Genomic DNA, 12,783 nt, shown 5'->3' on the forward strand with positions numbered 1-12,783 from the left:
CGGGCCAGGCAGGTAAGAGGTGAGGAGCTGTCAGCTTGTGCCTACATGAGGACGGTCCGAGCCAGAGCACCCAACCTGGGGCTCAAGGGCAGGGGTCCTAACCTGGCCCCTACAGTGTGCCAGACCCGCGGCGGTGACTAGAGAGATGGGAGCAGCCAAGGGAGAAGTCCGTGGCCCTCGGCCCCTTCCCCCATCCACGGGAACAGACAAGCCAAGCTTGTTGTGAAAGTAAGCGCCATGCTAGCACTGAGGATAGGGCAGTGAACAAAACAGGCAGGATCCCTTCCCCGAGCCTCGGGGTCTCACATGCTAGTGGGGGAAGCAGACAGGAGTGCATGGACGGATGAGTCCGTGTGACTCTTCAGCCTGGGTACATGTCCCGAGAGAGGAGTGAGTCCAGGTAAAGGCTTCCCTGGCTCGCAGACCAGTGCCTGCACGGGGAGCCCTTGGCTCAGAAACCAGTGGGGAGTGGCCGCTGGTCCATCCCAGGAAACCCTGGAGGAAGGTGCTAGAGACTTGGGAGAGGTGGGAGTAACTCCTGAGATGCCTTCTCTGCCCCGTGGCCAGCAGCATACAGAGGAATCCCGGGAGGAGGCCTGGGTCATTTCTGGGTCCCTGGTGTGCTGCAGCAGGTGGCAAATGTGGGTAAATGAAGGAGGTCACAGACTTGGGAAGTTGTCTCCCGACATGGCCAGTGAACCCACGCACTGTGGTCTCCCCAGCCTCCAGGCAGGCTGGCAGGTGCGATAGGAAGATCTGGTCTCAGACATATCACCATCACCCCACTGTGTCCCATTTTCTCCCAACCAGGAAACAGACCTGGACTCTGGCCTGTACACACTGGACCTGACCCATGTTTCCAAGGCCAGGGAAGGTTCTGCCCCAGCCCCCACCTCCGGCCCCCTCCCCAAGCCTGGGCCAGGGCACTTGCAAGCTAGGCCTGCTGGGAGCTCACCTGGGGTGGGACAGAGTCCTCGATGGAGCAAGACAGGCTTGGGGGTGGGGGAAACAGATGAACCCAAAGGGCGGACCCTCCCCAGGGTGGCCAGGCAGCCCAGGGCAATGACCAGGGAGGGACGTGGAGCTGACGACGTCACTAGGATCTGCCTGAGGAGGGCCCTGAGGACGGGTGAGGGCGTTCAGTGAATAGGCCAGAAGTGAGGGGCCCATCGAAGGCCAGGGTGCAGGGAGCAGAGGCCTAACTCTGGAGGAAGGCTGGTCAGAGACAGGCATGGGGGTGGGCAGGACCTGGGCAGACTGACACGGGGCATGTGGCTTCGGGGAGAATGGGGGTGCTGAGTAGAGAAACGGAGGCCAGGGCTCAGCCCGTTAGGCTGTGGAAAGGGTTGGTCAGGACCCTTGGGGGTATTTTGTTGCTCAGTCTTGAAAAAGAACTTTACTGAGCCCCTTTTTGGGCCAGGCGTTGTGCTCACCCGAGGGACACGTCCGTGTGCGATCCAGTTCAGTCCCTGCCCTCCTGGAGCTCACACACCAGCAGATGAGCGAGGTGTTCAACAGCGACTTACGAATAAGAATTTAGTTGTGATGAGGGCACTAAGGAACAGCACGGGGCGGGGGGGTGCTATGGGAACGTATCACTAGCGCTTTGCAGCGTGTGGAGGGAGACGGGGCTCACTGCCCCCAGCAACTTGCTGGGCAGGACCAGTCTGGGCTAATGCCACCTTCGGGGCCCCACGAGGCGGGGACAGGAACATGTGGTTGGAGACGGAGCTGTGGCCTGTCCATCCTGGGGTCCCTGGGGCTCTGAAGTAGGGAACACCCACCCTTCCTCCCTGAAGGAGAGAGTCTCAGCAGCTCTCCCAGGCCAGGGAGAGGCACAGGCATCCTTTCTCCCTGGCAGGCGGCCGCTCGGGAAGCCAGCGTGTGAATTACAGGTGTTAGGAGGTGACCCGTCCGTTGATACTCAGGAACTTACCGGCGCCACTTCCCCTCCGTTCTGAGGTGTGGGTTGTTGAGGCTGTTGGTTGTCAGGTTAATGTCCATGGGCTTTCAAGGAGCACTGGGTTTTCTTAAGGCTGGAGCCTGGGAGTCATCAGCGGACGCCCTCCGTGACTTGCTTCGCCCCCTGGTAAACTGCCGCGTGCTCAGCCAGCTGGCTCTGCAGACACGCTTGCTGGGTGTCTCTCCTACGCATCCCCACTCATTCAGTTCCAGAGTCGACCGATGACGGGCTGTGAGCCAGGCACTGTGCCAGGCCCGGGGCGCACCGTGGTGGAAAGACACAGGTTCAGACCCTGCTCCCATGAGCTTGTGGTCCAATGGGGGAGAAATCACCAAGCCTCTCTAAAACCCAACTGTGGTCAGTGCTAGGAGCAAAAATACTTGTGCCGTGAGAGGAATCACCAGGCAGACCTGACATCACCTGAGGATTTTGTGGACGTAAACGAGCTGAGATCTGAAGGAGAAGTAGGCATTAGCTAAACAAAGCGTTTGCGAAGGAAGAAGTTCCAGGTAGAGGAACGCGTATGTGCAAAGGTCCTGAGGTGAGAGAGAGCCGGGGTTGGGGGTCTGAAAGAAGCTAGTAGAAAGCGAACAAGGGGACATGAGGTAAGGAAAGCCTGGAGAGGCAGACAGAGCCGGGTCTGCACTTTCCAGCTCAGTAGCCACCAGACGTGGGGTTATTTAAATTTAAATTTAAATTTAAATAAAAATAATTTTTAGAATTCTCTCATTGGCAATTAATTAAATAAAAGTATGAACTCAGTTACATAAGCCACATTTCAAGCTCCTGGCCACATGTGGCTAGTGGTTACCCTGTTGGACAATGCAAATAGAGAACATTCCTGCCGTTGCAGAAAAGTCCTCTTGGACGGAAAGTTCTCTTAGATCATGAAAGGCTTAAGGAACCCCTAATAAGAATGTTTTATCCTAAGGGCAGAAGGAAGTCTTGCTGTATGTGAAGCAGGGTTGGCAGTGGGGGAATTCCAGCTGGGGCAACACCACTTTGAGAACAGACTGGAAGGTGAAATCCAGGGATAGCACATACGTGGGCAGAGAGCCAGCAGACAGAGCCCTGGGGAGAAGTCCTGCATGCGTAGTGGGAGTGAGACTGGCTTTCTTGGGGGCTGTGGAAGCAGAAGCAGAAGGATGTGGAGGGAAGCGGGGGTGAATCTGGATGTCCCACAGCCGTCGGGCTCAGAACCCAGCCAGGCAATGCAAAGTGTGTGCTGGGGAGACCCCGTGGCAGCCGTGGTTGGCAGCCAGAGTCAGGTTTGGGGCTCTGGGAATGCAGCCCAGCTTCAGGGCAGGGCAGGGTGGGCCCAGCCGCAGAGCCTGCTCATTTCAATGGGGCAGTGAAAGGAGCTCCGTGCATCCTGCCCAGGCCCTAAGTGGCAGGTGTAGGAGTGACCCAGGGCTGTCACAGCAAATGACCACAAGCTAGGTGGCTTAAAACAACAGAAATGTCTTCTCTCTCAGCTCTGGAGGCCAGAAATCGGAAGTCAAGGTGTTGGCAGAGGGAACCAACTCCCCTTGGAGAGAGAATGTGTCCCATGCCTCTGCCCTGGCTTCCGGTGTGGCCGGCATCCTTGGTGTTCCTTGGCTTGACCCTGCATCACTCTGGTCTCTGTCTCTGGCATCACAGGGCCTTCTCTGTGTGTCCCTGTGTGTCCCCTTCTCCGCTTATAAGGGCCCCAGGCCTAGCATGTCAGGTTCACCCTAATCTAGAATGACTTCCGTCTTAGCTTGAGTACTTCCACAAAGGCCCTGTTTGCAGAGCCTCCAGATTGGTGAACTCGTGGAGAGGCGAGGAGAGTGGCGTGCCCTGAGAGAGAGAGGACGTGGGAGTCTCGTGCGCTTTCCCACGCACCTTACCCAATGCGTCGCTTCCATGCAGCCGTTCCTGTGTTCTATTCTTTTCTAGTAAGCAGTGACCTGAGTGGCTGCACCGTTTTACGTTCCCGCCCACAGCCTAGGACAGATCCGGTGACTCTGTATCCTCGTCAGCACTTGGTATTATCGGTATCTTTTTTTAATTTTGGCTGTTTGGCTAGGTATGCGGTGGTAGTACGGGCATTTGAACCATGTGGGAGTGTTGCTGGGGACACGTGAGGGCACAACGACGCGGAGACCAGATGCCCACAAGCTCCCACCAGGAGCCATTGCACCGTCGGAACCCGCGGGACTGCTCGCCCAGGAGCGTGGCTGCTGAGCACGCTGATGAGTTTCAGGGCACGCAACGGCAGCCAGGGAGAGCCCGCTCTTTGGGGAGGTGAACACGCCCTCTGAAGATAGAGCGTATCCTCCCTTTGCGCAGCCCCAGATACTCCCCTGGCAAGCTCTCTGATGCTGTTTAGTCTCAGCGGTAAGAATAAAAGACTGTTTTAGCGGGGGGAGAAAAAGAGCCTATTTCCAAGTAAGGTCACATTCACGGGTACTAGGGATTAGGACTTGAACATGTTTGGACGGGGGCGCATAATTCAACCCCCTACATGTGGCTCGCATGGAGGTCTGAGGTCACGGTGAAGTGGGTCCAAGTACTGGCTTAGACATTGACCAGCTCGGAAGGCAGCTATGCTCACTACCATGCCACCAACACTTGTCACCCAGACAAGGAGAGCTTGAACAAACCTCCTAGCCTGATGGAGCCATAGCACCCTCGTCTAGAATGCGGTGGTAACATTTGCTGCCACCCGGGGCTGCTGGGAGGACCCTGTATGGCAGTACAGATGGCACGCTTCACCGTGCTTGGCGTATAGGACTCATCCAGGAACGATCGTGGTTCCTACGGTTTTACCTGTAGCAGGTCCCAGTCGGAGCAACAGGACACCCTGGGGGATCCCCACCAACAGGCAGAGCACAGAGATGGGGAATGTGGTGGAGACCATGCCCAGAATGCAAGTAGGCAGGTGCCGACAGGGACATCAGACACAGGCACAAGCTGGGGTTCAGGGGCAGATCTTTTCCTCAGGGAGGACCCTTGGCTTAAGAGAAGGCTGAGCAGTGGTAGGTGGCCAGACGTGGGACCGCAATCACAAGTCTGTTCTTAGGATCTGAGAGGAGGTTTTCCTGGTTTCACTTTCTGGGACAAGGCTAGTGTCCAGCCAGCGGCCAAGGTGGCTGGATCTCTGGGCCAAAATATAGAGCTGCAGCTGATTAAGTCATTCTTGCCTTCATTCTGGCTGCTGGGGACGTGGTGGAGCAAATGGTGCCAAGTGACCCCATGCAAGTATGGAGTAGAGTAGGAGAGGCTGGCGGCAAGTGGGTCCTGGCAGATTCTTGGGAAGTGGAAAACTGCTGTCCTGCCCAGTGTAGAGGTTTAGAAAAAGTATGGAAGGTCCTCAGGCAGACAGGGCCAAGAAATGACCAGTAAGACCCATGAATGTGTTGGACAAGTCAGAGGTTTGGTTTGTTCAAGGACATGACTACAGTGAATTTGAGAGCAAAGGCCTTGGATCTTCTCTGAGCCTCAGTTTCCCTCCATAAGAAAGAGAGGGTTGGAAGAGATGTCTCTCATCCAGCTCTGACAGCCTATGATTTTATGAATCATCCTCAAAGAAAACTTGCTCCAGTGGGAAGAACCTGGCAAGGTTGGGCCTTTCCTGCTGCGTAAGGAGCTGACAAAGCAGAGGCTTGACATCTATTCCACTCTTTCAAGGAAAGTTGGACAAAATAATGCCTTTTTCAGAGAAATCGTAACCAATGGTGAAATGCAGTGTTTCCTGCCTAAACCAAAATCAAAGTAGAGAATGCCAGCCTTCCTGAAGCCCAAGGGAGAACACACATCAAAGCTCCCCATGAAGAAGGGCAGGTTGACCAGCTGACTCTCTGCTGTAGCACAGAATGCTGTGGATGCTTTGCTTCCCGACCTGTGAGACCTCCTGACTTGTGAGACCTGGAATGCAGGAAGCTGGTGGGAAGATTCTGAAGGTTTCAGGATGGTGCTGGGGAAGAAGGAGGTCCTGCAGCCCTATAGTTGGCTTCCTCGCCAGTCCTGGACCGCGTCTCATGAAACAAGCATGGCTGCAGACACTCCAATCCTCCCGTCACTAATTCCTTCATCCAACTTGCCGTCAAAGCCGGAGGAAGATTGGCACCATTGACTTGGAGTTTCTTCCCAAGAACCCACTCCAAGCTCCAGAAGCCATTCCCAGAGACCAGCCCCATATGAACAGTGATGATGACTTTGGAGTCAGAGCAGAGCCTCCCAAAACAAAGTGCTTTGAAGGGACAGGGCCAAGGGAGGCCAAGTTCTAGAATCAAAAGCCCACTACACCCCCCCTTATGCCAACATTATAGAGGATCCTAGAACTCAGGAATAAAAGGAACTTTCCAGGATGTCCCACCCTGGTCCCCACTCCACCAAGTCCTATTGACATCCCCCAGCGGGGGCTCACTTGACCGGAAGCTCTGTAAGAACAGGAGCTGGGTCTCCTGCTTAGCCCTGTATCCCAGACCAGAGCATAGTAGGTATTGAGCACCTTCCCTGATAGTTCTCTCCTTCTGTTGCATTCCTTTGTACACACCCTAAGGGCTCCAGGGGGCCAGGGTGGCAGCTGCTGGGCATTTCTTCTTCCTCTGCCTTCAAAGCTAGGCAAGTTCCAACACACACGTTCAGAAATTGACAAAAGGAAGGTCCCAGTATGAGTGTCCTTTGTAATAGGCTCCTCCTTCCTGTCCATCCCAGGTTCTAAGGTTCACTGAACCCTTGGGCTCCGAACGTCAATCATCGGCTGTGGGGGCTGCCAGTAAAAGGGAAAACATTGGGGTTGAAAGGTTAGGGTTGTGTGTTTGCCAGCAACCCCCCCTCCAGCCTGAGGCACCTGCAGGGTCTACCCGGATTAGGCTTCCCTTCCTGATTTCAATTTGGTTGCTCGTTACTATTCTAGGATTGGTGAAGTCAGAGATGGTGTTAACAGCTACCATTTAGGGGTCCCTGGGTGGCTCAGTAGTTAAGCGTCTGCCTTCGGCTCAGGGCGTGATCCCGGCATTCTGGGATCGAGCCCCACATCAGGCTCCTCTGCTGGGAGTCTGCTTCTTCCTCTCCCACTCCCCCTGCTTGTGTTCCCTCCTCTCGCTGGCTGTCTCTCTCTCTGTCAAATAAATAAATAAAATCATTAAAAAAAAAAAAAGCTACCATTTAGTAAACAGTTTGATTCATGTCCGTCTCCCCCACTCGATTGTAAGCCCCGGGGCAGAAACCAAGTCTGCTTGGCTTAGCTCTGTATTCCTAGTGCTTAGCAGAGCTCATAAAATGAATGAATGAATGAATGAACGAACGAATGAATGAAGCTGGACCAAGTCATTGAGTGAGTGCCTAGAGACTATTGCCTTGGAAAGGGGTCTCAGAAGCAGCCACCCCACCTTTGCAAAAGGGTCTTTAGTGCTGGTTTTTAGGACCTGACCTCTCTTTCTGTCCTGCCCACCCCAACTCCCGGGAGTGATAACTTGGTTCCCATTCTGATATGTAAATACCCACAGGAGCCCTCCCAGAGGGAAACGCTATTAACAAACAATATGGCAGAGGCTGAGATGGGGTTTGGGAATGGACAAAGAGGGGCATCAGCTACGGCCAGACTGCACTTAGGAAGTCGAGGGCCAACAAGCAGAGAAGACAAAAAGTCACATGGGCACACATCCTGCATTCAAACTGAGCAGGTTAGGACCTTGCCATGGGGCAGAGCAAGTTTCATGGTGGTTTAGCATTGAAGGTTATCAGGGAGGGCTTCTTGGAGGCGGTAGCATGTGCAAAGAAATATGGAAAGTGGTAAAGAGACAACAGAGGGAAGGCATTCTCAATAGGGCGCGGTGTGTGCAAAGCATGGAGGTGAAAAAGGGAATGTGGGAAACAGGAAGCAGTTAAATGGGGCCTCATGGAGCAGGAGAGCAGTGGGGAGGAGGCTGGGAAGATGGGAATGAGGGATTACAGATTTTTAATCAGGAAAATCTCACACCAAAGAGATAGACCTTTAATTATGACCCTCATTAAAATTGTGATGAGCTTAAATTGACCAGCACGGGAACATTCCTAGCCTTCCCCACCCCCTTCCTTTCTTCGTCGTCTTTGCCCTCTTCCCTCCCCTCACCTATTGAAGAGGCTCTGGACTCACCTCCCCCACCAAAGAGGGTATTATTTTTGCCCAACTGGATTTGAGGCTTTTAGGATGTATAGAATATCGAGAACAGGGAGAAGCAGTCAAGAAGTGGCTGGGAGAGGAAAGCAGATTCCAATAAGGTTTGTTCTGGATTCTGTGTCCTCTTCATCATGTTTGAAAGTCACCAGTAAAGGACATGAGCTATTTTTAAATATTTGTAGATTGCTGAACTGTATGTTTGACAGCGCACCATTCTGAGAATGAACCGCATGGGTATCGTTTTCCTAGGATTCCACTCTCTGCATGTCGATACCACGGTCCTCTTCCTGAAGGCCGTGAGCTCGTGGAGAACAGGGGTTCAGTCTCATCCGTCTCTGTCTCCCCAGCACGCTGGGCATGGCCTGGCACAGGAGAAGGAGCTGTCAAGTGACCCCAAGGCCCTGGAAATGGACTCCACTCCCTTGCCTCCCCTCCCCCAAGAAGAGGTGCCTGTCCCCTGCTAGTCTGAGGCTTTGCTCATGCCTGTCTGTGTGTGTCTCTCTCATCGCAGAAGGCGGATCTGGCCGTGGCCCCCCTGACCATCACCCATGTCCGCGAGAAGGCCATCGACTTCTCCAAGCCCTTCATGACGCTTGGAGTGAGCATCCTGTATCGAAAGCCCAACGGCACCAACCCCAGTGTCTTCTCCTTCCTCAACCCCCTGTCCCCAGACATCTGGATGTACGTGCTCCTCGCCTACCTGGGGGTCAGCTGTGTCCTCTTTGTCATTGCCAGGTAAGGGCCGTGCCTTGGCCGGAGCGCTGGCCCAAGGTCGGGGCTTCAGGGAGCCGGACGGGTCCCCACCTCGTCAGTCCTTAGCAGAGAAGGCCCCGGGTCAGGCCACTGCTGCGGCTGCTCTTCTCTCCGTCGCTGAGGCCAGATTCCTTTACATCCCTCGAGGAACATTCCTTACACCCGCCTCCCCCTGCCCCGAGCTTGAATCCCCCAGGTCTTCCCCTGGTCCTTGTCCATGACCGGGAGGCAGCAGTCATATCCCAGGCCCTGTGAGCAGGCTTGCAGAGGTTAAGTCATTGCCCGGAGCTGCACCCCCTGGGCCAGGCACCCAGGACAACAGACTTAAGTCCATTGCGTGGTCCAGCGAGTGGACTGAAATGTGGAAAACAGACTGTCTGCTCGGTCCACACAGCAGGAGGAATCGTGCCATATAAACACACACGTGCACACGTGCAAACACTCGGCACGTACATCCCTGCCCGTAACACACGCTGGCAACCCCCTAGCATGTTCGGTTGTTCGCACGAAGGAGACGCAACACACATACTTGCTGGTGGATGGTGGGAGGAGCTCACTAGGGCACAGGTTTGGCTTGGTGTTTGCTGAGCACCTGGTGTTTGCCAAGCACCGTGCTCTGTGCTTTATAGGCATTATGTGACATAATTCTCTCAGCCCCCCACCTCCCTGAAAGGGAGACATCTGAGGCTCACCGAGGCCATCCTAGCAACAAGTGACGGGCATTTGAACTCCATCACCTAGGGTTCTATCTGTAATCCACATCCCTGGCCACCTAGACATTTGTCCTTTGCCCTGGCCCCAAGGTGCTGGCTCCTGGGCCCTGGGCCCTCTGCCCCCTCCTTCCAGGCTCCAGCCCCAGTCCCTGCCTCTGTTCTTTTTTCTCTAAATCCTAACAAGGTGCAAAGAGAGACTTCTCTGGAGAGGCAATCTGAGATCCAAGGACTTCGTGTTTGGGCCTTATTTTCTCCTGAGTCTTCTTTGAAAGCCTTCCTCCCACCCTGCTCCCTTTCGTTCCCTCCTCCCACACAGAGAGAGACCAAAGGGAAGGATGTGAGGGATGAAATTGTCCTGTCTCCGAAACCCTCGCTGGCCAGCTGGCGGGTGCCGCCTGCCTGCTCTGGCCCGCCGGCAGCCCAGCCTGCGGGAGAGACCTTCATTACGCCTCTTCCTCTAACGGCCTAACAAGCCTTTGAAAGCAGGAGCCACTCTCCAGAGCTCTTGCCATAATTTTAGCAGCTCCAGCCCGCTCTGGGCTCCCCTCCCCCTGGAAAACAGCTCCAGCTTCTCCAGCATGACTCCGATGTGCAGCCAGTCCCCCTCCGACTCCTGGCCTTTCAGCCTGCTTCTCGCCTCCTGCCTCCTGACAGGGACGGTAGGGGCCTCCTTCCCCAGGTTCGGCTGGGAAAACTCTCTGGAAGAGATGGGACTTCTGTAGCTGCTGGAATGACCCAGGACACCTGAGGGGACAGGAAAGGGACAAGGGACCTGGCCACAGAGCCATGAGTAGCGTCATAGTACAATTATCATATACGTAACACGTAATTCATACCCACTCCTTCTCATCCTTACAAAGGCCCCGTGAGGTGGGGCTAGTTCTCCCCACTTCACAGAAGCAGCAGATGAGGCTCAGGGAAGCTCAGCCAGTGCCCAAGGTCAGAAAGCTTGTCCTTACAGAGCCGGACTCCCGAGCAAGACATTGTCCGTTTGAAATCGGGGTAGCACGCACAGGTGCCCACAGGGCCAGACAGGAAGCGTGAGGGAGGGGAGGCGGGGAGGGGGAGAGCCCGCAGCGGCCTGGAGGACACACACCTGGCCAGAGACGGCGCTCGGCAGGAATGCAGGGCCGGTGCTGCAGCGTTCATGGTGTTTAGAGAGACTCAGATTTTTTATGTGACACCTGTGGCTTTTATAGGTAGCCACTAACTCGCTTTTCTTCTGACGTGGTCAGAGTCGAGCACCGCACATCTCTAGGGTGGCTGTGGCCCTCTGTCCCCTTCCGTGTGGCCTGTGTCCTTCGTACCGCTCCATGCTGGCAGCTGGAGAGCTGGACGCTGCTGCCCGAGAAATGGGGTCGGCGAAGCGTGGGTGGGGCCCGGGCCCCCGCAGGGCAGCCGTGGCAGGTACAGGGCTGGCTGTCTTGCAAACTGGCCTGGCCTGGCCTGGGTCTGTCTAGCACCAGGAGTCCACGCATTGACCAAGGCCTTTCTCTGCCACCGGCACAGTCTGCTTTATGCCTGGAGAGGTAGGAAGACAGAAGGAGGGAGAGAGGGTGCGTTCTCACCACGGAGAGCAGGACAGTTGGCGCTGACGGCAAGAAGATGATCCTACATGCCTGATCCCGGAGGCCGGGCTGAGGGTGAGCTGCCCGCCCCGCCAGCTCCTGGGGGTCACGGTCCCGTCACATCTGGGGCAGATCAGCATCCCGGGGAAGAGATGGTCCCAGCCAGCCGGTGCTCCGTCTACACCTGTCACTGGGGCTGGACGTCAGCTTCTCCCATGACTGGAGACCGAGTATCACTAGGTCAGCCTCTACTAGCTCCCTCCTACGTGCAAGACTGACGGTGCTTTGCGGCTGCGAGCCATGAATCCAAGATCCGTCACTAACTCCGGTGGCATCTTCCTTACTGTCCAGCATGCAGCCCGCCCCTGTTCTCCCCTGTGGCCTTGGGGTTAGAGTCGGGACCCTCCAGCTCCCTGACTGCAGGGGCGCCCTCCCCTGACTGCTCCAAACCACCTCCCCATCTGTAAAACGGGCCCCCGTTGCACTGTCCACCTCAAGGGGTAGCGAGGAGCTGGGCCCTTGTGGCACTTGATGACCGAGAGGCCCGTTCTAGAGCCAGGCAGTTTGATCATGAGAAGCAGGTCCACCCCTGGGAATTTATCCTCTTGAAAGTCACCACTGAACCCCACGTTACAGTCCCCCCAAATCTAGAGAGCCTCTCCTAAGAGGATAGAGCTGCCCTTCGGCACGGGTGCCCATGGAGGTGTCCCCAGGGCTGTTTCTTCCGGCACAGTGTGCGACAGTGGGGGACGGGGACAGGCCAAGCACCGGCCACAGAGAGGGGTTGAAAACACTCTCTGAAGTAGTTGCAAGAGTAAGGCAGATCTGGAAGAACAGATCTGAAGAGGCTGGTGACTTATTAAGTGAAAAGTCCAAGTTCTAGGTAGGACATTTTCTTGTGTTTAAAACCGGTCACAGGTATCGTGTACGTGTGTAAGACACGCAGGGCTTGTGAGGTCTTACCCGAAATCATCTTCACTGTGTCTCCCCCCACCCCCAACCTTCCAGTGTGCTCAAAGCTGAGGCTCTCCTTACCCCGTGAAAGTCTGGCCAGGGTCTGTCACTTTTTGGCTCGCTTCCAGGTCACAGAAACCCCAGGTTTCTCTCTAATCGCAAACACTGTTCCAATTCAGAAATTAGAAGGTTGAGTCCAGTAGAGTCCTCGACATCTCTACCTTTGTTCCCACATCAGACCTCTGGTTGGTCTGCTCCCCCAATCAGCACGTGGCCTCCCAGCAGCCCCTGCTGCATGGCCTCTCCCTGTCACAGTCCTGTTGCCCTTCTCGGACAGGACTCAAGGTGCAGCTGGGCTGGATCTCTCTTCTGCTTGGGCCCATCGGGTCCAGGGAAACACTGTTGGCCCAGTGTCCTTACACCTAGCTGTGTCTGGGTGTTCGGGCCAATGTACCGCAGCAGGGACTCCCCCTCCTGCATGCAGCTGGGAGGCACGCGTCAGCCTGACCCCCACCCGCCAGACCCCCAGGAAGGGCCCACCAGCTCCCTCGGCAGTCCCGCGGACACCCCTCTCCCAGAACTTCACAGGGGGAATGCGGGGACCGCTGAATGCACTGCTCTCCTGAGGCTTTCTCCAGAAGCTTCCCATAGCAGCCTCCGCCTCTCCTCTCTTCAGCCTTTATCTCCTCCTTGTAGATTTGT

At 55.6% G+C, this 12,783-nt stretch overlaps 1 protein-coding gene across 1 annotated transcript in view; it reads left to right on the top strand.

Annotated features, from left to right (window-relative positions):
- GRIK3 (glutamate ionotropic receptor kainate type subunit 3) overlaps nucleotides 1-12,783 on the top strand; it is a 215,944-nt gene that overhangs the window by 181,046 nt on the left and 22,115 nt on the right. Inside the window, exon 11 of the mRNA XM_087858285.1 lies at nucleotides 8,605-8,828. Within this exon, the coding sequence (XP_087714411.1) occupies nucleotides 8,605-8,828 (224 nt within the window). The remainder of the gene's footprint in view (nucleotides 1-8,604; nucleotides 8,829-12,783) is intronic.

This window comes from Ursus americanus, chromosome 33 (genome assembly GCF_024610735.1).
Source record: "Ursus americanus isolate L20-20 chromosome 33, mUrsAme1.1.p, whole genome shotgun sequence".
Lineage (NCBI taxonomy): Eukaryota > Metazoa > Chordata > Mammalia > Carnivora > Ursidae > Ursus > Ursus americanus.